Raw genomic sequence first — 25,736 nt, 5'->3', positions numbered from 1 at the left:
TTGATTCTGTTCCTTTGAACATAAAGTAGAATTACTCTATGTTCTAAGTTCTGTGATCTTACAGAGAATTTTAAAAAAGCAGAAACCTAAATATCCGTTACCGTAATATTAGTCACATATTTACAATACTAATTTTTTTCAAAAATCAATTTACAAATAAAGTCGTGTGATTTACAATTCACATATATACATCTATTTTTCTTAAGAATTATATCTTGTAAATTCGGCTATAATCAAAATTAGAATCCCAATTAAACATAGAATAATCATTTGATACTTAATTACTAACAATTGCAATTTGAAGTACAGTCCAATATTAATTTTGTTAAAATTTCTAAACATATCCAATAAATATAAATGATTAATACTGATTAAATAAACGGTGACGTTACTTGAGACATATCATAATAATAAAAAATCAAGTTGTTTGGGTATATGTCGTTTACTTCAATTGTTTATTTGTTGACAGTTGAATTTGTTTTTGAACTTTTGCTGTTTGGTATTCGTTTCATTTTAATACTTTAAAATGCTTTTATAAGTATTTTAAAATAAGTCTTACCAAAAAAATTGAATTTTAATAAGGCATTTCTTGGAACCCCACTACACATAAGGTGAGTTTATAATTTTTTATAAAATGTGGAGTAAACTGCAATTTTAGAATTTTTGAAATGCAGTAATAATCCCCCAAACTTTCGTTACGTCATATTTGGCGCTAGCTTCTTATTGGTCAGTTACGACGCCATTTTACATGGACGATCCGTTTAGTAGTACATAGAAATCGTTTTTAGTTTAATCTTTTCTGTGTTGAACTGTTGTACAAGTTCTAATGATTCGTAAAATAATACTTCTGTTAAAAGATGTAAGTTTGATGATGTGATACAATTTATTTTGTTTAAGCTTCTTTATTCATCGGTCAAGCTTATTGTCCTAAGTCCCTGCAATCTTACTGCAGTATATTACAGGTAGTTTAGTGAATAGTTTTCTCATATTTTTGAACAATTTTTATGTTAATTGTGTTTGTAAAATGTTTATGTGAATGTGCATTTTTGAAACTAAGTCATTGTTTATCGAGGTGCAATTTATTTTTTCACAAAATTCGACAATTAAACAATTCTATATTACAACTGAATGATATTTGGTAAGTAGATTTGAGTATTCATAATTGCGTATATAAAAGGGATAATATGCTATTGTACGATATACCGTTCCCGTCCATTTTATAATTAGGCCATAAAAATAATGAAAGTAGGTCAGTGCCTAGGGATTTTCAATTGTTTAAGAAAATATCTAATGTCATTGTCTTTGTCAAGCCTAAGGAGCCTAATTTTTCATTTCGATTTCATTTTAGATAAAAGGTAAAATTTTTATCATTTCCAAGTTGTACACCAAATTAAAATAAGTTGTAATATAGCTCAAATATTTTTTATATCTTGTAAAATATATTAACTGTAAATTTTAATTTTACATGATATTTATCGAATATTTTTTTCAATTAAGTTTTTGATTTGGAAAGTGAGAATAAAAGGATTAAATGGAAAATGAAAAAAATGGAGTGACAAAACTAAAATGCAACTAGAAGATGATCAAGTTTGTCCTAGGAGAACATGAAATGAAACATTACATGTTAAATGTACATGGCTAGAATTCTGATGAAGAACTTAATCAAATTAATAGGGCCGTTGAGACTCAATAATTATTTCACAATTGAATTATTTGTGAAAAAATTTAAGTTAAAACAATTAAATTGAACATATTTTACACGTTATTTTGAAATTGAAAGTGAAGTGAAATTTGGATGTTTTACTGGTTTATACAGAGAAGAATATGAAAAAAATCTTGGTAAACAAGATCAGACTCTTGTTTAGGTGGAAGAATACATAAGAAAATTATAATTTTCTTCAACTTTTTACTTCGCTAGCATTTTATATGTTTCTCGTGATGTTTTGGTACAAACACTTGAATAACAAAATAAAAAAGGTCACCTGCGCCCTTTGGACATGAAGAAGGGCCTCTGGTTGTACCTGGGTTCTTTCACTTAGGATCCTCCACTGTATTTATATTTCAATGGTTAAATCCCTTCACACTTACCAGGCCCTGTACGGTACATGTGTATGGACCCAATTGGAACCTTTGAAGGCCTACTGGTTCTCCCTTGGGTTTAGTAATACAATTCAAAGCAGATCATCATGCAGGTTGAACATACACAAAGAACTCCAGGCTGGATCAATTGACCTTGCAAAAATCTGGACACATGAAGCAGCAATCATTTTGCTGGGCAGTGATTAACTACTACCATTAATAATAATAGCTTGAAAGCATACATTACTGAGAGAAAACAGTGGACTGGTAACTTCAAGCCTGCTATACTAAATAATTTTCACCTGATATACAGATGGCTCCAAGATGAACGGTTTGGACTAAGTAGGCTAAGTTTTTTTTCCTTTCGAAACACGCCACTGTCTTCAAAGTCGAGTTATTCGCTGTGATGGAATGTGGACGTGCGGTCGTGCGGTACTCAATCGACGCCACTGGAATACAGTAATTTGAATCTGTTCAGATAGAAGAGATCCTATACAAGCCATAACGACGGAAAGAGTGTGGCTCTAGGCTAGTGCTGGATACATTGGCTTGATAGTGACACTGTGACAGAGTGGCCGCCATGTTTAACCCAAACTCGGCTAATTTAGTATTTGTTTTTCTATAATAACGCTTATAAAATCGTAATTTATATTCTCAAATACTTAATCAAAAACTTTTCAAGGGTTCAATAGTATGTTTAACTAAAAAAAAATATGAAAATTATTTAGTGACTTAGTTTGGGTTATACATGGCGCCCACTCTCATGTGACTGGACTGTAGTGCTTGAGTGCAAGAGAGTCTTATCAAGAACTGGTGAGTTATGACTGCAAGATCCAGTTCAGTGTCTAGAGCAACGATAAGGCCTGTTCACTCCAGATTGGGATTGGCAGGATCCACCAATGGATCCAGAAATCATTCTCGTTGTAGCTAAAAGTGTTATCGTATCTCTCAACAACCTGCTTGCTAGGCGGGCTTGACAGAAATGGTTGAGACTGGCTAAGGCACACAGATGGTTATGCTCCTAGTGACTGGATTTTTAACCATACACTGTCCTCTAAGCTGCCAACTCCACACTTGGACAATCCTCGCAGCTTGCCTAAACATCAAAAGGCTCGAGCCAAAGCCTCTGATTGGTTCCTCAAAGGACATTGGCGTTTGGAGATGTCAAGAGGGGCACGACGAGCCTATCACTATACATATGTGCTTAACGCTCATAATGCTATGATGATGATTTATTTTGACCTTAGTTGCCTTTTTTTCTTTCGACTTATTTCGAGTTTTGACTGAACTAGGTCAAAACATCAAATTTTTACCTGTCATTGCAAACTGAATTTCTATCAAAAGGGACATCAATCCAAGAAAAATAATCACAATAAAAAATAAGTTATAACATTAATTTTTTTATTTGTATTTGTCATAATTTATTATTATAATTAAGTACAAAAATGCACCTTACATAAATGTTTATAAAAAATTTTAATATAACTAGATTTTTGTGAATAGTTGATATCATTTTTTAAATTGTTTGCAGAAAATTAACGTCGTTTGCCTCCAAAAAAAGGTACAATCTTTCAGGGATAACAACTGAAATAATGTGCCATAACTTAATTGTGACAAAAATTGTAGGTTTATGTTGAAAGCGAATGAAAATACAAAAATGTCGACTACAGGTCAAAATAATGGTAAAAAGAGTTCAAATAGCTCTACTGTTAACACACCTTCCAGTACTCCCATTACTACAATAGCTAATGGTACTAGCACTACAAATACACAGAGCTCCCCACCGCCCAACAATGCACCTAAATATGGTAAATATATATAAATATATGCATTGAAAAAGAAATTGAAAATAAAATGTTTCTTTCAGGCACATTGGTGCCCAATAGAATCTTTGTAGGAGGAATTTCAGCTAATACAACTGAAGGTGAATTGATGCAACTCTTTAGCAACTATGGCACTGTAAAGGCTGCTAAAATTATTCAAGATAGAGCCGGTGTGTCTAGAGGTTACGGATTTATCACTTTTGAAAACGAAGATGACGCTAAGAGACCTCTTAGAGAAGCTGAAAACATAGTATTGCGCGAAAGAAAACTCAATATAGCCCCAGCTATAAAGAAACAGGTTACACTTATATCTACGCAAGCTGAAATAAATATATTCATTTTATATATTTTTTAGCCTTTTAATAGAACCTTCGATGCTTCTAGTCCTCCAGCAGTGGCAGCAGGTAACCCGGCTCAGTTCTTTTTCCCACCTGGAGCGGCCATGCCATATTTCCAAGGTGGCGTAGCCTATTATCACCAACCGGCCTCTGCCGCACCAGGAGATCCTACAGTACAACCCCCTGTTTACCAAAGTAAGTTTTTCTTATAATATAATAGGAAATAACTTATGTGGATATTTAATATTTCAGCTCCTCCGATGTATCCTACACAAACTGGTCCGCCTCAGGCACCTGCTTATCCATCTATGATGTTTCCTCAGACTATTTACATGCCTCAACAGTATCCAATACCTATGCCGGTGAGTCTTTTAAATATTAAAGAATTTTTATAATTGTTTCCACTTTTCCGTGTAACGTTTACAAGTTGCTTAAATTCATATTGGCTTTGTGAGGAATCTATATGTATTTTGATATTGTTTTAGGGTTTTTTAACGTTTTTTGTTATGGGTTTATTTGATATTCTATAACTGCTATACCGATACAATTACATTATATTTGATTCTCCAACGATCAAGGAATATTTTAATAACCAGACAGTGTAATTGTAGTAGAGGGTAATTTTTTTAAAGATTAATCGATTTTTTTAATGATTTGATGGGATTTGTATTTTTTATTCTTTTAAATATAATTAGATATGGTGGTTCATTAGTTTTTATTATTAATTGAAAATTTACGAGGTATGTTGATAAAATAACGGGAATTTTAATTTCAAAATAGTTCACATTAGATATATAACTGTACCCATCACATTTTGGCAGTTTAATTTCATCAATGAAATGCAGTAATTTTTGTAAACTACCCTTGTACTTAAGGTCATCAATAAAAAAAAGGAGCAACAGGACTAGATGGTCACAAAAATTTTCTTTGAGACATTCTTTTTGATATTATTTTCATGTCTTTCTAATAGATCTACTTTATCTAACCCCAGACTTCAGATAACTGAATTTTTTTGATATTTAACTTAATTTTAGGGTTGTTTTGACAAAATAGATTTCTTTTATTTTTCTCAACCAGAAATGATTTTTCCTTTGTATATAGCCGGATTATAAATTAATGAAAAATTTTCAGACTTTCCAAATTCCTGAAATTTACAAATTGTTATTTTTTGAACATACCAAGTATATCAAATTTCTAATGTTTTTATTATATTTTTGTGAAAAAGTCATATGCCAATAAAATGAAAGTAATTATTTTAAGTCTGATTTTCAAAATTGGCATAAAGTTTAATAATTTGATTTTAATTGGTTTTGAATATTTTCAAAATTTATGCTAACATGAACATGTTGCCAAATCTAACACAATCCACTAGACTACTATAAATAAAACTTTCATTTTTCCATTGAATTAATTTTTTTTATAAAAATCCAAATCTAAAGGGGGGATGTATGAAATTATAAAAAAAACTCAATTTATTTGTTTCATACAGCGTTTATTATAAACTATTAAAAAAACTATTTTTTATAATTGTTATAAATTGAATATTTATGTACGGCGACGGTTAGAAAATGTCTTGTGTAAATATATTGGGTGATTTTGTTCAGTCCAGCAACTACATATCGGAGGCAGGATTGTACCCTGTTACCCAACAACCAACTTACGTATTGCTGGACGGCCTGCAGTACTGAGGGCAACTACCCCCGCCCCCCGCCATCCCTCTCTTAAGGTCCTGTCAGCAAAAAATTTTCAAAAATAAAAAATAACTGTTCTGCTTTGTATTTTGCAGATGCTTTTTATGTGCTCATGTTTGTCTATGGTATATTTTTGTTTTAATGTTAAAATTGCATGCGATGGGTAGATTTTTATACGAGGAGGATAAAAAACATAAAACATGAGATATGAGACAACTTGTATAGTAAATTATTATTTTGAAAATCGTGTTCTGGAATAAATGTAAACATGTATAGTTCCTTTAATTTTGAATTTTAACCTGACTCGACTTATTCATATATAAATGAGGTGACTAAGTGCCTTTTTTATCCTCTTTGTTTATCTTCGGTATTATTTATGGGCACTTGAGGTATTATTTATGTACACTTGAGAAATAACATTGCGTAAACGTTTTTTGGAACTGAAAACTATCGAGTTACATGGTAGTTTTTGCTGACATTTCAAATATTTTGTAGATTTCACTTAGATACTTGATTTAAGAGATTGAATGTTTTGTATTACATTGGGTTGTTTACATTTGATAAAATTTCTTGAAATCCTCTGCTTTTTTGTAAAAATTTTTATCAAATTTCCACGGAAATTTCTATTTTTTTAAATATAAAATATCTTGAATTATGTTGAAGAAATGGTTTTTTTATTCAAATTTTGTTTGTTTTTCCTTCGGCCAATTTGGTCGGAAAAGGAATTTTCCAAACCCAATTTCGTCTATAAAATGCTTCTTCCAATTTATTTTGTTCTAAAATTGTTTTTTTAACTTTAATTTTGTCAAAAAATGGTTTTCCTTTGTTAAAAACCTTCAAATTGGTTTTATACCTTGCATTTGGCTTAGAAATGGTTTTCTAATTGAAAGTTTGTCAAAAGATGTTTTCCTTCAGCCATTTTGGTCGGAAAGTGAATTTTTCAAAAAATGCCTGTCCGAGATTATGTGATCGAAAATTGGTTTTTCTCAACATTTCGTCAAAACATAGTTTTCTCTTAATGGAAATTTTCAAAAATTGATTTTATATTTTTAATTATGTTTAAAAAATGGTTTTTCGTATTCAAAGTTTGTCAAAATATGTTTTTCCTTCGGCCAACTTTGTCGGAAAGTGAATTTTCCAAACCCAATTTCGTCTATAAAATGCTTCTCCGAATTTAATCTTGGTGTTTCGACTTTAATTTCGTCAAAAAATGCTTTTCCCATGTTTTTAAGGTTCAAAAATTGGTTTTATATCTCACAAAAATGATTTTTTTAAATCAAAGTTTTTCTAAAGATGTTCTTAAGTCAGCTTTGTCGAATAACGAATTTTTCAAATCCAATTTTGTCTAGAAAATGCTTCTCCGAGTTTATTGTATTCGAAAATTGGTTTTTCAACTTTAATTTTACCAAAAAATGGTTTTTCCTCCATACAAGTTGTGTCCATATCACATTTTTGCGAAATTTTGTGTGTGTAACAAAATCTATTGATATACATTACTTCCAAAAGTCCTTTTCCTCATTTTTTATTTGAAACACACTGAAGAACTTTGGAAAATAATATCTTACTGTAAGTTTTTGATTATTGTTGAAAACAAAATCGATAATTTGATATTTGTTTACATTTCAGAGGCTATGTCATAAACTACATCTTCCAATATAAACATCAAAGAGAATTTTTTTCCTAGAATCATGAGAAATTGTGATAAAACGACACGTGTCCTTTCTCGAAATAACAATCCCTTCTAGAAAAAATTCAAGTACCTGCTAGACACCCTCGACCCAAAATATTATACAATAAAAGAAATAACATTGTCTTCGATTTACAGTAGGGTTCATTCATTTCCGAAAAAAAATTTTTTTTGGTGTTCAAACAAAATATTAATCCACATATAGAAAAAAAAATCTTACCAAGTTTGAACTCTTAATATCAATTTTAAGTACTTACAACTTAACTATAAAGTTCTACCATGTAAAATGTAGAATACGAGTGCTATTTGAGTTGTTTATAGATGTCAAATGTCAAACTATTAAGAACCAGTATCCATGTACAAGCTGCCTTAAATCCTAAATCTTATCATATACAATAATAACTGTAAATAATCATAAAATCAGTTTGATGAACTTAGTGGGAAATTTTATGTTCTTCGAAATCGCTTCATAGTGTTATTGTTGTGATTGTTGTATAAAGTTATGAAAAAAAAATTTAATACGTTATCAGTTGGAAAATTATTTTGTAGGTATGTCCTAAAATGAATACATTTTGGATTTTTTATTATCTATTCTATATATAAACCTATACCTGGTTTTATGACCTGTAGCTCGAAAACCTTTTTTTCTTTATTTTTGGAAATACCAAAATATATTCTTTGGCGAGGTTAAAATGTGTTTAACAGATGTTTTAAGTTTGAAAACTTTATTTCCAAAATATTAAAATCATTATTTTAAAAATACAAAATCTTAAAAGGTTGGGATTTTTGCATTGGATATTCGCACAATTATTATTGTATACGATAAGATTTAGTATTTAAGGTAGCTTGTACACGGACATCAATGTTGTCACATTTCTAAACTTAGGTAGCAACCCTCGTTTGGTTTGGTTAATTTTTTGATTTATTACTCTTTCGGATTTATGAATAAGCTACGTAATTTCTATCAATTTTTATTTTTGTCAAGTGAAAAAATTGGACGAAAATTTGAAAATGCATGTAGTCCGCCATTTTGAATTATTTTCTTAGTAGCACATTGCGAAAATTTAGAATTTTTTTTTTCGAAAAATATTTCTTTCTCTCATTAGCATGATTATGTACCTTATGAATGAGATATTCTTAGATATTATACAGAATGTCCATTAAAGTTTCTTAGCTTGCTGGAAACTTTTTAATTATCAATATTACGAAAAAAGTTTGTCTTCATATAAAATTCTGCTTGATGTTAAATCAGAATTGCAACTATCAAATATTAAACTTGGAAAAAATCTATTTAGAACAATTATTTTGTAAATTTTCTCATACTAACAGTCATAAATTTAAAATCAATATATATACAGGATGTATAAAAATTTAGGTTAGAAAATAATCCAGATTCTGAAACCAAGTTACAGATCTTAATAAAAACAAAATTAAATTATGTTTGATTAAATTTTAAATATTTTTTAATAAAAATAGATACACATACAGAATTTTTGATGAAGGATACATTTTTCACCAATATTTGCGATATTTTGCGATATTTTGCGAATTTAATTGAAAACTTCGTATATTTTATTTTAATTGGGTAGCTCGATAACTATTAAAATAATTGATTTTTTTGTTCAACACAGTCATCTTGGTAGAAAAGAAAAATATATTTGTATATAAAGTCAATTTTTGAAATTGGAAAACTTCTCTCTACCATTATTATTTTACACCAGTTAATTCCCAAACGGTTGACGCGAAAATATTTGGGAAAATAGTAACTAGAGAAAGCATCAAAGGACAATAAACTCCTTTGACCATACAAGCCAGAGAGATGGGCAAAGATTATTGGACTTACCTACAAAGGTCGGCATAAGTCAGGCAAGGCTCTAGAAAAATAGGCATGAGTAAATATCTAAATGTTCGTTTGAATTTTTAATGTAATCGAGCTTTTAATCAGCCTCAGGTGATCGTTGCACCCACCTTGCAGAAAACATTAGCATCAAAATGTGCCACGAGGTATTTGCGACAAACAAAAGTGATTGTACGATATACAGAGCGTTTTGACCAAGGATCAACAAAGAAAATACTAGAAAGATAATGAGATTCACTCGACACATAAGTGCCCTGCCTGTATTCTGGATTGGCAATGCATAAAAATAATGAAAGGCAAAAGAGATGGGAGGGTGGTTAGCTAGTTAGCCTAGGTCTTCTGGGAAACCAGGACTAACCTAACCTATTAAATTTTTTTTTTTTTTTCGAAAACAACTTTCACGTTATGGGATATAAGATTTTCTACAATTTTTTCGTGAGAGTAAAAATGAAAAAGTGCCATTTCTAAAATAAGGTTATTAAAGCCACGATTTTATAACCTAAAACCCGGACATTTTAAGAGGTTTTCTTGAGTGTTGTCAGTGAAATTTTCTTTAGTCGAACTGAATACACTCACAATTACTCTGTCTGATATGAGCGTTTCTTAGCGTTATCTTTCACGGACTACACTCAAAGCAGTACCAGATATCGTTGGATTATGTATGAAAATCTTTGGAAAGAATTCTAAAAATTCTTTATCGACTTTATTTCACGTAACTTTACCAGAATGTAAATAGTTTAGTGACTGTCAAAAACGTTGAAAAAGTTCAGTTTATCGAGCGACCTATTAAAATTTCAACGGAACCCTGTAATAAAAAGTGTGATTTGAATTTGTAGTTTGAGTACAATTTCTACCAGGGTAACGGCGTCCCGCCATCGACTCAATACATGGCCGGAGGCCAAACCGGTCCAGGAGGTACCCAATGTAACCCCATTATTCGATCAAGTAGTCCGCAAAGACCCAATTGCTATGCTCAACAGGTAATAAATCAAGATACGAGGGTGGTTTGATGGCAAAAGTGATTTTAAATAAAAAAATCTTGTGTCTCCCCTTCATTTATATATATATATATATATATATATATATATATATATATATATATATATATATATATATATATATAATAATTTTTGTGCCTTTTTGGAATCACTTTCCTTAGGTAAAGTCCATTTTTCCATTTGTAGTTTTGTTCCTGAGGTTTTCCTACGGTAAGCGAGCTTTTAATAAGCTTCAGGCAATCGTTGCACTCACCTTGCAAATATCTTTTTTATATGTAACCTTTCGTAACTCATATATTTTTGTTCGCCAAGCGCTAAGTACGATTTTTATCAGTATTTATGTGACTTTTTATTGGTTTCTTATTGTGAATTAAAAATGAATTAAACAATAGTCGAAAATAGGTAAAAGGACACAATTTTATCAATATTTACGTAACTTTTCCTCGGTTACTTTAATAGTTTGTTTGTGTGAAAAGTAATCAATCTATTTTTTTTTTAATCTGAAATCTTAATGAAAATCTTCCTATTTATATGGGCTTTGGGCTAATCCAAGGCTACGTTTTTTTTTAATATTTACTCAACTTTTTTTCGGTTTCTTTAATTGTTTTTCCGCGTAAAAATAATGATTGATCAATAGGTGAAACGTTTTTTTTTTCATATTTACTCAACAATGAAAACACTTTCCTGTTTATAGATGAATCCAATTTCAAATATTTACACAACTTTTTTTCGGCTTCTTTTATTGGTTTTCCGCGTAAAAAGTAATTTGTTTACATTCTACAGTCTTTTAACCAACAACGGAAATAATTTTCTTTTTATGAGAAAGTAGGTAAAAGGACACAATAATATTAAGATTTTTCTAACTTTTCCTTGTTTTTTATTCCTTTTTTCCATATTTATTTAACAACTGAAACAGTTTTCTTTCAATGATTATTGAAACTATCGGTAAGCTTTTGACGAATAACATTTGATTCATGACGATCACTAAAAATATAATCATCGAAGTTACGGAACTGTTCATATCTTAAAAGTCACTTTTTCGTCAAATTCATCTCGTATATCGAATAAATATTGATAATATTACAGTTGCCCCCGTATAATCCAAACGAGCAATTTTTCTACAATCTACCAATGTACGGAACAACCATGGAAGGGCCCGCCGTTTATTCCGAAGCATTCGATTTGGGCGCCGGTGGACCATACACCGAGGTAAATAAATTTAGGTTACGAAAAATTTAGTATATGTTTAATTTTACATGTTTTTTTTGTATTGAAATTTTCACTTACTGTTTTTTTATCATTAGGATAACTACGATATTACCGAACAAACCCTTACATCACAAGACGTTGACACATCGCTAATTCCTTCATCACAACCGCCGTTGGCACTGCCTTTGGGGGTATCATCGGGTACCAATTTTTCGTCTAATCAACCTCAAGTGACAAATAACGATACGTCAAACGTTAGTTTCGGCGGTAGCAGACTGTCATCTTTACAACAACAACAACCAACGGATATACACCAGGCGCATATTTTACCGAATGATAGAAAATCGCAGACGCCGGTCGTATCCGTTTTATCGATCGAACAACAACAGGAAAAAGACTATTCGTCGATGCAGAGCGGGCGCAGACGCAAACCGATTATGCAAAATAATCAAAACATCCCCGTTTATCCTTCTAACGGTTTCGTTAATCCATTCGTAGGATTCAACCCTCAACATCCTCCTCCGCCCATATTCGGTCCTCATCCTCCTCATTCGGTATTCGGTTTCCCGGATTATCGCAGATTTAACGGATACATCGAAGGACGTCCGAACAATTTTAATATAAACAGAACGCGTAAACGAAATTTCGATCATAGACAATCGAACGATCATTCGAGTCGTTCGAGTTTACGCACCGATTCGAATTCATCTTCGGCTAGTCTAGTCGACGAAAATAAAAACGAGGATAATAAAATAGTAAATACACCCCCGCCGGCTCCCTATTCGCCACAATTGAAATCGATCGGTTACGCGAAATCATTTCACAACAACAATTACAAAAAACAAAATAATAACAATAATGACGATAATATGAAATATTACTATTACAACAATAAGACTGTATCGAATACTACTAACGATTTGACGAAAAACAAAAACAAAACCCCACCCGTTAACAACAACAATAATTTGATAATTGATGATAAAACCCGTCATCCTGAATCCTCCTTAACACAATCCTCCGATTCCCAGGTACATTTATCGACTACGACAAATCAGAGTTACGTACCGGCGGTGGTGACTGCGCAACCGCAGGCGAGACGCAGTAAACGTTCGTTGCGCCGCAGTGGCGCCGGAAGCGGTATGGTTAACGAAATCGGCGCCGGAGACGCTCCGCTACCCGACGAAGTCGCCGGCGAGGTGCGCAAGAAGATGGATTCGCTCAAGTTGTAACATCCTCCTTTTTTTTCTGTTTTGTCTCCTTTTTGTATATTTTTCATTTTCTATTTATTTAAGACTGTACAATAAATGTAATATACCGTAAATTTAATGTACGTAAGAAAGAGAAAGAGAGAAAGGGGTTATAATAAAATATATTTATTTATTGAAGAATGAGGATATATATATATATGTGTGTGTGTAACGAAAAGTGATTATTTTGTTGTTGTTTTGGGAGCGGGCTCGTCCAACTTCGACAGTCTTCTCAATAAATAAGAAAAATAAAAACAATTAGAAATCGTCAATTATCACCTTAAAATCCTCTTCTTTAATTCCCTTTTTCATCGCAATAAGGAGTCAATTTGATTATTACCAGTAAGACATTATTTTTGTATTGATTAGAACCGAAATCGAACTTGGAAGATTGCGCCCTCCCTTTTTGAGTTTTCGAACCATATATTTATAAAAATATAATGATATATATATTGAAAAAGATTTTTAAATGACAATATTACGTTGAGAATTAAAGCAGTGAGATGCCATCTGTAGAGGACGCGTTTCGTAGTTTAGTTTTTTTTTATTAGATGAAACATTGTGCTCTAAGGTGAGTTATTTAGATTCGGATAAACGGATTCAAAGAAAAAATAAAAAACGTTATTTAATATTTAAGACTATATATAACGTAAATTTGTAAGCGATAGTTTTTTTGTTTGTTATTATCGTTTGTTTCTATGTGTAAAAGATACTCTTATTCTATGATAATTGAAAAATATATCGTCGTTGACGAGGATGATTGATTTTCCTACGTTTCTACAAAAAAATTAATCAAAAGGTAAATTTGTTTTGATTTATAATAAATTTGATGTTTTTTATATTAAAATTATTTTTGAAAATTCATATTCTCATTAAAACATTGAAAACTTTTCTCTGTCTGTATGAAACTAATAAATTATTTTCTTTTTGTTTTGTAACTATTCGAAACTTGGGAAAATTGATTAATTCGTATACTAAATCAAAATAACGCGGATAAGTTTTTTTTGTTGTCGAACGAAAAAGTTTTAGATCTGTGATATTAATAATAAAGACGAAACGCAAAAAATCACTTTGCATTACCTACCAACACAAACAAAAAAAAAACTTACCCGTTACAATATCCAGTCAAATTTATTTTTCATTATCTAAATGAAAATATTTCGTACGATCCAATATATCGACTCGCCCTGTATTTTTTTGCCAAAACTAGTACTTAAGTTACGATCTCTCAACCACGAATGAATTTATCCTCGTTAAAAGACTATTTTATATTTGAAACGTACAGGGTTAGTCACTTACTGAATTACGGTACGCAAATGTTTGTTACATATTTTTTAAAATGTGACCTGCCTTGTATTACAAGATATTTTCTTTTGTATGGAAAGTTGTGCTCAAAAATAATCTGCCAGTTACGGTTTGGAAACGATTTAGTAAATCCTACCAGGGCGTTTGAAAAATAAGAGATTGAATTTGACAGATTATGAAATGATCTATATCCTGATTGAATTCCATTAGTTTCTGTCCATTAAATGTCCAATAGAACAAAATTTGAATATTTTCCATTTCTAGTGTACCAAAAACGTATAAAAAACTTTATAAGTAGTAGTAGTAGTTTTGTACATTTGGAACAAAATTGATTCGTTAAAAATTTTCGTTCATTTTGTAGTAAATTGTCCTGTGTACCTCAATGGACGATGGATGTGTTGTATCCAGATCATTGTATTTGATGAAAAAAATTTTGAAAAATTATCAAAAAAACATATTTGTATCCAGGAAAAGATATAATATATTTTTCCATTTATTTCATTTTCTTTTCACATTTTAATCTTATTTTCTTAATATTCAAGCCCAAATATAAATGTTTAGTACAAAACTATACTGAATACAAAATAACTTTATAGTTTTCATATATTTCCTCATTTTGTCTTTCTAAACTATGTATTAATAATTAAGCATTAAAGAGCAAAAATGATCATCATTTCTGCTCTTCAAGTCGATCTTCTTTTGTTCAATGACCCTTTAACGCTTAGTTATGTTTATTTGAAATTTTTTTACCTTTATCAAGCTCTTTACATATAGGTGTTTTGTAACTAATATTCATAGTTTCCTTATTTGTCCTATGAGTGTTCAAATACCTTTTTCAATATTTATCCAGAAAGAATCTTTTGTCTTTTTGAGATTCCTCTTTGTATATTTTTTTCTATTGAATTTTGTATATGTTTCTAATGATCTGGACACAACTCCTTAGTTTTCCCTCCTTTTCAAAATGATCTTATTTTGTCCAATGTCTTCTTAATTTTTCTCATCTAGCTCCTTTTGCCCAATGACTTCAAATTATTGTTTCTTTTCTTTTCCTTAGATCCTTTTTCTCATTTTTTTTTCTATATTTCCAATGATTTGAAGCCAACTTATAGTTATTTCTATATGTTCAATTATCTGGACACAATTTTAGGGTTTTAGCAATTATTTGTGACTATATTTTTTGTACAATGTCCATTTTACTTCTCAGCATGTTTTTTTGAGATCCTTCTTGCCTTTTTAAGGTTTGTACTCTGAAGTTTTTGTATCTATTTTTGAATCAATAAAAGTAATATTCTTATTATCTGTCTTCTTTTGTTCAATGACTATTCAAATTATCCTTCCTAATTTGATTGCAAATATTATGGGCTACATGTCTTTTTATAAGTTCTTTGTAGCTTATTTTTACTTTTTCTCAATTTATTTCAATATTTTCAATGATTTGGACACAACTTTATAGTTATACCAACTGTTCAAGGCGATCTTATTTGTCCAATGTCCATTTTACTCATAATCATGTTTGTTTGAATTTTTCTTAGCTTTGGCTAGTTCTATGCTCTAGATTTTTATAACTTTTTTTTACCCCTTTTCGAAAGAATAGTCATAATTCTCTTATCTGTCTTACTTTGTCCAATGACTAACCCAATTATTTCTCCTTAATTCATTCGAAAACATTTTCATGTCTTTCCAAGTTACTCGTAGTGTATTTTTCCTTTTTCTCAATATGTATCTACATTTTTTGTGTTCTGGGCACAACTTAATGGTTTTGGCAACTATTTAATGCAATCCTTTTTGTCCGATGACTAATTTACTTGTTAGCATGTTTGTTTAAGATCTTTTTTGCTTTTACAAAGTTGTATTCAAGGTTTTTGCAATTTCCATACTTATTTTCGATTCGGTATCCATATTTTTCTTATCTGTCTTCCTTTGCCCAATGACTATTCGACTTATTTTTCTTTTGATCGATTTGAAAACATCCTCATATCTTTTTCGCAAGTTTTTTGCACCTTATTTTTTCCTTTTCTTAATTTGTTTCCACATTTTTACTGACCTCTACATAACTTCATAGTTTTTCCCAACTACTCAAGATTATATTATTTTTGTCCAATGTCCATTGTATTTGCATGTTCCTTTGAGGTTTTTTGCTTTTTCAAGCTCTGTAGTCAAGTTTTTTACCCTTATTTTCGATTCATTTCTATATTTTTAATGTTCTTAACACATATTTTCAAAGCTTCATTTTTGTCCAATGTACTCAACTTTTCATCATTATTATTTGAGGTTATCTTGCTCAAGCTCTTCACTAATAGTTTCCTGACTTAAATTGTTCTTCAATATCTAAATATTTTTATTTTTCCAATGACTGTTCAAGCATCTCTTCTTATATTTATCCGGAAACAGTTTCCCCTAGCGAATTTTGTTCAATTTCAGCATGTTCACTTCAAACATTATTTTAAATATTCATTATTTTTTTCGTGGTACATTTATTTCCATATTTTTTCGTGATTCTTGACCATATTTTGTCCAATACTTGTTCAAATTCTTTCTATATTTGTTCTAAAACATCCTTAGGTACTTTTCATACTAATTATTTATTTTATTGTCATTGTTAGTGACTATTTTATTAGGTCACTCGGTACACTAATATTTTTTCTCAAAAATGACGTTTCTTATTTTAAATTCTTCTAGATTAACGATGGAATATTTCTGATTTGTAATAACGTATAAATCGTAAATCGTTTCCGTTTAAATATTTGAACAAACCTTAAGCAACATTGTATTTTTCAATTTTAGGCTGTGACAGTTTAAAACGTTTGTTAAAAAAATATTTATTGATGTTTTGTAGTTTTTATATGCCGTTTGAATGTAAAAAGAAAAATTACGTTTGGGAATAATTTTCGACGAAAGTTATTACAAAAGTATTATTTTTCTTCTTGTCATCGAATCAATCAAAAATGTCGAAAAATCGAAATTGTTAAATGTTCCAAAGAGCCTAACAGTTTTCAAACGTAGAAACACGTTTTTTTTTCGATTTAATAGAAGCTACCACTGAGGAAAATATTTTCCGAAATGGTAACTTCGTTTAATTGATTTTTCAAAATTGTATATTCCCATATAAAGATATTTATAAAAAATAGATTAGTTTGTATTAAATATATATAAAAAATATACATATTCTCTATATACATTGAAAAATAGTATGTAAGGAAGGTAAATTATTGAACTAGTTTGTAAGGGATATTTGAGGTTAGGTAAGATACTGAATTTTTCAAATATTTGGCCAAAATACATTGACACGCAGAAAAAAACACGTTTCAATCGAATTCCATCCTAATGAATAAATCATTTTATATGAAAATCTTAACGAATTAGAAATTTTTATTAATGGAAAATGGAAAACAATAACGTTGAAATTTTGTTTTAACAATTTTTCGACTTGATTCCAATGAGATATTTTCTCTATTATTTTCTCTGTCTTAACTTCACTACTAATGTTTTTATATGCTCTAGAGTCATCAAATCTTTCCTATTTGTCATTTTTTACCTTGAGTGTACCTGATTTTACAAAATTTTGTGAAATTTTTTGGTTTGTCATAGCTACGTCATTTGAAATTTTATGGTTTTCAGCCAGAATTCTTCAGTATTAATATCTTTCTCAACTTATTTTGTCCAATGACTCATGAAATTAGTTTTTCATTATTAATTTGATGACATTTTCCAGTCTCTTTTTATAAATTTATTATTTCAATCAATTCATTACCATTCTTCTTTGGTCTTGATAATTTCCAAAGCTATTGAACTCTTTCTCATATATTTGTCCAATGACCTTTTCCTATTATTAATGCAAAAAGCGTTTAGTCATTTTTTGATTCGTTGGTTTTCAAAAACAAAAAGATTTTCGTCATATTTAGGTTCCTTTTAATGAACTTTTTCTTTTCGATAAACTCATTTTCTTTTGTTGGTCTTCAAACTTATTGAACTCCATCTTTTGTCCAATGTCCTTATTTTTTTCTAATTGTATTTATTTGAAGTTTTTTGGCTTCTTTAGGCTCTTTTCTCAAAATTTTCATTCCTTTTCATTTTTTTTTTTTTTATTTAATATCCATAGTTTCAATATTTGCCTCATTTTGCCCAATGACTTTTGACATAACCTATTCATATATTTATTACAAACGGGTATTTTGCCTTTTTCAAGTTACTTGCAGCTTTTTTTTATTTTTCTCGATTTTTATCCTTATTTTGTAAAAACTCCATTTTTCCATTATCCTTTTAAATTCTTAGCATGTTTCCTTGAATTATTCATTATTCTTATACCTAATCAGTTTTTCTTCTATTTGTATCCATAGTTTCCCCTTCAAGCTCCTTGTGGCGAATTTTGTCTTCTTAACTTCATATGACAATCGAAGAAAGTGAATAATGAGTTCGATGTAAATTATGCCTCAGCCTGTTTGGGGTATTAAAGAAAAATATATGAGTCACTTTTCCAAATTTCTAGTAACAACTCCAATAAAGAAAATTATTTTTTTTCTGTGTTGTCCTTTGTAAAGTAGGTACTATTAGTATTTAATAAAAAATGTTCATTCGTATTGTTCCTATTTTGAGTTATTTGTTCCTAAAAATATTTATATTTTCTGCCTGTCAATAATTACAGATTTTTTCGTTTGTTTCTTAACCAGTTCGTTTTGGAAGAGATTTAAAAAAATAATAATAAAAATGTCGTATTTTGTATTTTCTTTTCTTCTTGTTATTGTTGTTGCGTAATGTACAACGTACCTGTGTATTATTACAAATTGTAAATAATTTATTTGGTGTACAGGGCTCGCTAATACACAATATTGACTACACCCCCTGTATACTACTTGTTAAAGTAAATTTAATGATATTTTTATAGCATTGGCGAGGATATAGTCCGGGAAAATTTGTCTTCAAAGGTGATTTATGAGGTAATTTATTGAATCTTCAATATAAAATACTCCAAAGTATTTGAAATAGTTTTATTAAGTATTTTTTGGAATAGTTCACTGAGTGGGAGTGATAAAAAGTGTTTCGTTTTTTAAATTTGGAAAAACGGTAAGTGTTTGAAAGAAATAGTTCAGATAAAAGTTGTAGATCTTTTAATTTTACACAAAAATGATCCGTGGAAGTTTTTCGCTATTATTAATATTTACAGAGTTAGGGGAGTTGGGATAGGGATCCAAAAAATTTAAGAAAAGTGTTTTTTCAAAATTTAGGAAAAAAGTTGAAAGTTTGAAAGAAAAAGTTCGGATAAAAGTTGTAGATCTTTTAATTTTACTCAAAAATGGTCCTTGAAAGTTTTTTGTTATCATTAATATTTACAGAGTTAAGGGGGTTGGAATAAGAGTCCAAAAAGTGTTTTTTCAAAATTTGGAAAAATAATGAAAGTTGTAGATCCCTCAATTTTACAAAAAAAGGTCCTTTGAAAATTTCTACTTATAAGAACGGAATTGAAGCAGGATTGGAGTGGGGAAAATTTTAAAAAAAGTATTTTACAAAATTTTGAAAAATGTTGAAAGAAGAGTTCTAGATCTTTTAATATTACACAAGACTATTTCTCTTATAGTTTTTCGCTAATATTCATATTTACAGAGTTGGGTTGGTTAAGGTAGAAGTAATAAAACTTTTTCCAAAATTTTGGAAAACGATAAAAGTTAGAAAGAAATAGTTCAGATAAAAGTTGTAGATCTTTTAATTTACTTCAAAAATAGTAAATTGAAGGTTTTTTCTATCACTTATTTACAGAGTTAAGTTGGCTCAAGCTTAGGGGATGATTTACAACTTTAAAAAATTGTAACTCGTTGGAGAATTATAAATTTTCAAAAAATTCATGAATGTTTAAAAAAATGAAATTTAATTTTAGAAAATTAAAAAAGATTATTAATATTTTTCATAAAAGTTGAAATAATTTGTTTTATTATTAAAAAAAATTGTTAAAAATAAAATTTTGAATTTTTTCTTTGAAATTAAATTGGTGGCAAGAGTTTAGAGGATGGTAAATTACAAATAAAAAAAATTATAACTCGTTGAAAAATTCTAAATTTGAAAAAAATCTCAAGCAACGATTAACCCCCCAAACTCAAAAATATAAGTAAAAGCGAAAAACTTTGAAGAACTATTTTTATGTAAAATTAAAAAAATCTTCAATTTTGATTTGAGAAACCAAGAAAATAATCGAAAATTATATAGTAGGGGCACTTCAAAATAATTTTTATTAAAAATGTATGAATTCACCCCTTAATGCGCGATTAAAGACAAATTTTCTCGGAATCATATATAAAAGTGTAAGTATGGCAACTAATATAGTTTCTAGCACGTTTTTTCAGGACAACCTGTATATGTACGAGAACATTACATATACTCGATGATTTTTTTACTAAGTATTTACTTTAATAATAATAATAAGCACTGGAGAATCAAAGTTTATTGAAATTTAATTTGCTTGCATTCATATTTTAATTCCTTTCTTTAACATCATTATTCTCTCTATCCAGCTCACCTCAACTAACTCGAACAAAATGTCCATACTCATTTTCCAACCACCTGTCAATGCCACAAGCTTTTTAGACAAAATAATCACACTGGCAACACTTCAAACGATCTGGTTATATCTACCGATCTTCGTATATCTAATTTCTGACAGTTGTGGAATCAAATTTTAAAAATTCGCTAGTAAAAGTGGAAATTCTCCAATTTTTCCAAAATCAATAAAAAGATATTTCTCGCTTAGATGGACGTTCTAAATTCAAAATTTGACGCAAATGTTGAACGGTTTGAGCCAAAATGGTACTTATCAGCTCAAAGCTATACCGATTAAAGATATGGTTAATGGAAAGTTCACGCACTACTTTTGATTTTCCTTTATTGATCGTCGCGTCCACTTACCATACGTACCCCCAGAAACTTAACTTCACTGCAGGCTTCTTGATGTCTCCTCAGGCTTCTTGCAGTCTCATCTGTATCAGTTTCCTTGTGAGAAACGTACCTCCATAAACTTAACTTCACTGCAGGTTTCTTGATGTCTCCTCAGGCTTTTTAATGTCTCCTCAGGCTTCTTAATGTCTCCTCAGGTTTCTTGATGTCTCCTCAGGCTTCTTGCCGTCTCATCTATATCAGTTTCCTTGTAAGAAACGTATCCCCAGAAACTTAATTTCACTACAGGCTTCTTGATGTTTCCTCAGGCTGGGGGTAGGGGCATTTTTTTCCTGATCTAAGTAATGAAATTGGCGGTGCAGCCAAAAGTGGTTATTCCCAAGACATAGAGAGAATTTTGTATTTCATTTCCACGAATTTTTTTCTGATTCAAATTTTTTTTTTTAAATTCTAGTTGTTCCTAACTGCAACCTATATAAAATGTCATCGAGCACAAAAATTAGCGGCCAGCAATAACATCCTTGTCAATTTACACTACGTACCGTGTACATAGATATAATTTATGTAAAAAAAAACTTACAGGGTGTTCCAATTTTTTACCTACAGTACATATTCATCTAAAGTTCAAAAAACAAATTGTTGAATCTTTGAGAATTTTAACGTCCATATTAATAGCGCGTTTCGAAAAAACTAACGAGTTAATTTGAAACGCTTTGTAAACGGTTCACCCTGTAATAAGCTCTACAAGGTTGTGTCATACAAAAGTAGGGACTATATTTATATATATTTTTTAGATATTTAGGTTATGGGTCAATTAAAGGGTTTTGATATGAACACTAATATGGTAAAGGATGTCTCAATAAAAGAGAACTTCTAGAAATGTAAAGTGAAACCAACACAACAAAAATAAATAATCGACTTTATTTACAGAAAATTATACACAGTGAGAATAAAAATACTAGTTGTGACTATTAAATTGTGAGACTGTAATTTTTTTTCTCCAATCATTGAACAAAATTTCGCCCACCTTGATGCAGTATTCACCTAAGGAACTTGATAGAAAATGTAGGATGTAAAATTCGACAAGGAACACTGAGAGGAAAAGATGTATTACATGTATTGACAATAAGGCTTCTTGATTTCTCCTCAGGTTTCCTGCAATCTCGTCTGTATTAGTTTCCTTGTGAGACAAGTCCTAACCTAATTTCGCCTCTGGCTTCATGATTTTTCTTCAGGTTTCTTGATGTTTCTTCAGGCTTCTTAATTACTCCTCAGGCTTCTTGCAGAATCGTCCATATTAATTTCCTTGGAGAAACGTACCCCTAGAAACTCAATTTCACTGCAGGCTTCTTGATGTCTTCTCCTCAGGCTACTTTCAGTTTCATCTGTATTAGTGGGAAACGTCCTCATAGGCATAGTCATGGTAACTATTTTTTTGTTGGGAAATGTCACATTTACAAACGAACATTTGTGATTCGTTTCTAACCCTCTTACAAAATCAAAACAAAAATGATTTTTTTTTCTTCAATAAATTAGTTTCAGTAACGGATTCTACGTGTTTTGACACATTTAATATTTACACCTCGTATATAAAGTTGGGTTATATAATTTTTTTGTGAGGTTTTTTTTTATAGATAAAAAACTACGATAAACGTTTCTTACAAAAAAGAGGTTCTTTCAAATCAAAGTATAGGTAGTGATGAGCCAAAACATTGTGATAGTTTTAAAAAAACATTGTATCCTACTTACTAAGAAGTCTACAAATCATGACGAAAATTGATATTATTTAAACTAAATAAAAAAGTATCAGTCGAATATAATGATTCATTATGTCATTATAACGTTAATTAACACCATTTCGAATATATTCGAATAAATTATTGACTTATAGCGAAAATTGCTGAGTTGTGTCCTGCATTTTATGTCTTAAATCATCTTTTGACGACGTTTTAACAAATCGAAATATTCTCGTATTTTAGTTATCAATCGAATTAAAATCGATACGCGTGGAACATTTTTCTGTATTAATGTAATGACAATTAACCTTAGAACATAAAGTATTCTATGTTATAAACAATTAACTAACCAGGAGTGCTCAATATTTTAGTGGAAAATTTCGGATTTCAAAATATCTTCGTGTTGTTTGTTTCTGTATTTTTAGACACTTTTGTGCTTCTCGATTTTTTGTATTTGAGGTAAGTTTGTATCTTATAAACAGATTTATGTATTGATGATGAGATTTATGTAATTCGTGGTACTAAAACTAGTTATGTTTTTGAATGTAATATTCCAATTTGATTAAAGAACCTAACTTTAACGGGATGATTTTTACATAAAAATAAATTTTCTTGTGAGAAATACTTTTGAGACATTTACATTGGACACCTACTATATATCAATTTTCACTTCGAAATGGGTTTAACTCATTTGAGTAATGTGTATTGAAAGAAAAGTATTTGTAATAGACAATAATAATATTCATTCACCAAAAAAATTGGAAATAAACGTATAAATCCCATTTTGAAATATATTTTTATCTAAAACAAATTACCAACGAAAACAATCACAAAATGTTTCGAACATAAACTATAAATTCAAAATTTAACAAGTATTGGTAAATTCTCATTTATTTAAAATGGATTTTTCGTATTTAAAATACGTTATTTCGTTAAAAATCTAGAAATCAGATATGAAAAATAGCTTAAAAAACTCAACAATTTATGTAACTAGAAATTTGATATCGAAAATAAATTTTAAATTAATAAAGCTACAAATGAGCTACAATTATAAGTGGGGGCGATCGGTGCGAGTCATTGAAATAAGAAACGCGCGTCTAAAAAGGTTATTTACCTATTTTGAATACCAAGAAGTAGAGCACCTATTTTGGGACAAAATTTAAAGAAATTTAGTTGTTTCAGCGCTTTCTAACATTTTCTAAATTGCATGTATAGAATTTCCATAGCCATCAATTGATTGTTACCTTAGGAAGTTCTATAACTGTAAATTTTCATCAATTTATAATTTTATTCCATAAATAAATCACTAATTATAATTTTCTATTTTTAACTACAAAAATGGGAAATAAATTCAAAATTTAATCGCAAAGAAAAATGTTTCCAATCTAAATGAATTACTCTGTGTAAAAAAAATACTGAGATATCACAAGCGGTAGGAAACAACAACAGTATAAATATCGTTTTAATCAATTATTTTTCTAAAAAAATCGATATTCGTGTTTGAGCTGGAAAAATTTTGAGGGAAGCTTAGAGGTTGGAAAGTTAACGACATCTATCGGCAATTTTAAAATAATAATAGTTAGGATTTGTGGACTTTGTCAGGGAGACAATTAAGTGTGTTCAATTTTAGAGGCTTAAGAAGATAGTAAGTTTGGACCCACGTAATACGCCAGATCTTGATTTAGTATTAGAAACTAGTATAAATATGTAAATTAGCTAATTTTAAAATAAAAAAAAAATTAAAACTGAAAAACCAAATGGAAAGAATATTTTTCGACTCGTTCGGTAGTTTTTTTTCATACTTGTTATTTTTTTGAAATTTTTTATTATAACGTTAGCGATATGTTTTTCTACGAAATTGTTGGATATTAAAAAAAATTTATGAGACGTCGAAAACTATTCTGTCTTGTGAAAAGTGAGAAATATTATATAATAAATGACTTATTGGCGCTAAGGCTATGTACAAAATATCCCAGTTATAATAAATATTCTTAGGAAAATACCGTTTTTTCGTTATACCTTACCTTCTAAATCGAATGAGAACTGGCAACTCTATTAAGTGGTATCCATCATTGAAATCTGCCATTATCAAAGTAGGCGTGGTTTTTATTCCGATGAGCACCCATTTTTTTTATTGTATTATTTACATATCTAATTATTTATTTAATTAGAAAAAAAATAAAGTATTAACGACATTCAGTAATATTTCTCGATATAAGGAACGCAGAAGAAATAAACAATAAATATCGACTATAGTTTTTGCCGTAAACATAAACAGAAGACCATATAATCTTTATTGGAGAGACGTTGGTTGCTATGTATTTGTTAACTTGATTATTATTTTGTTATGTCGACTAACGATTTGTTATGATACTACCTAAACATCGGATTTTTCGTTATACCTCACCTTCTAAATTGATTGAGAACTGACAACGCTACCAAGTCAATAATTGATATCGACCATCATTAAAGTAGGCGTGGCTTTTATCTCTGGGCACACAATCATTGACATATCAGAAGGCAGTGGTGGTAGGTAATGCAAGACGCAATATTTCTTGATCAATGGCATGCGCACATGATCAGCTGACTTTCGTAACTTTGCTTTTTGTTCCTTTCATTGTTAAACTAGGTACAAACTATAAGATAAAATTTGAGGTAAGGAATTTGTTTACAGAGACTTGCATGAGATTCTCTGTAAAGCAAGCACCAGTGGTAATCCGGATCTTCCATGATACCTATGGTGTAGAGATGGCGTCTTACATGACCGTGTCTAGTCATTATTCGGATTTCGCGTCGATTTAATTTGATCATTAAGGCAAGAGACGCACAAGGTCTATCTATATGTGCCTTCGCTTGTCTCATGCTAGGTGTCTCCATCTATCT

At 30.0% G+C, this 25,736-nt stretch overlaps 1 protein-coding gene across 5 annotated transcripts; it reads left to right on the top strand.

Moving 5' to 3' along the window:
* Positions 1–429: 429 nt before the first annotated feature.
* Positions 430–24,853, top strand: LOC130901906 (putative uncharacterized protein DDB_G0271606). Of its 5 annotated transcripts, XM_057813578.1 has the most exons (10): positions 430–611; positions 898–962; positions 3,611–3,640; positions 3,706–3,887; positions 3,947–4,200; positions 4,258–4,435; positions 4,493–4,602; positions 10,313–10,456; positions 11,561–11,683; positions 11,779–24,853. In XM_057813578.1, exons 4-10 carry the CDS (start codon positions 3,710–3,712, stop codon positions 12,913–12,915), a joined length of 2,124 nt encoding a protein of 707 aa, XP_057669561.1. In that variant the 5' UTR covers positions 430–611; positions 898–962; positions 3,611–3,640; positions 3,706–3,709; the 3' UTR covers positions 12,916–24,853. The 5 variants fall into 5 exon arrangements, with proteins under 5 accessions (XP_057669561.1, XP_057669562.1, XP_057669564.1 ...); XM_057813579.1 differs by lacking the exon at positions 3,611–3,640; XM_057813582.1 differs by lacking the exons at positions 430–611; positions 898–962 and adding an exon at positions 726–859.
* The last annotated feature ends 883 nt before the right edge of the window (positions 24,854–25,736 follow it).

Source organism: Diorhabda carinulata, chromosome X, assembly GCF_026250575.1.
Source record: "Diorhabda carinulata isolate Delta chromosome X, icDioCari1.1, whole genome shotgun sequence".
Classification (NCBI taxonomy): domain Eukaryota; kingdom Metazoa; phylum Arthropoda; class Insecta; order Coleoptera; family Chrysomelidae; genus Diorhabda; species Diorhabda carinulata.
The sequence above is the reverse complement of the archived record's forward strand: the minus strand, read 5'-3'. Positions and strand labels throughout refer to the sequence as shown.

Excerpts from the sequence above, each read along its gene's own strand:
- LOC130901906 (XM_057813583.1), top strand. Across the intron at positions 3,888-3,946 it reads CAACAATGCACCTAAATATG|GCACATTGGTGCCCAATAGA; the intron begins GTAAATATATAT and ends TGTTTCTTTCAG. Across the intron at positions 4,201-4,257 it reads CCCCAGCTATAAAGAAACAG|CCTTTTAATAGAACCTTCGA; the intron begins GTTACACTTATA and ends TATATTTTTTAG.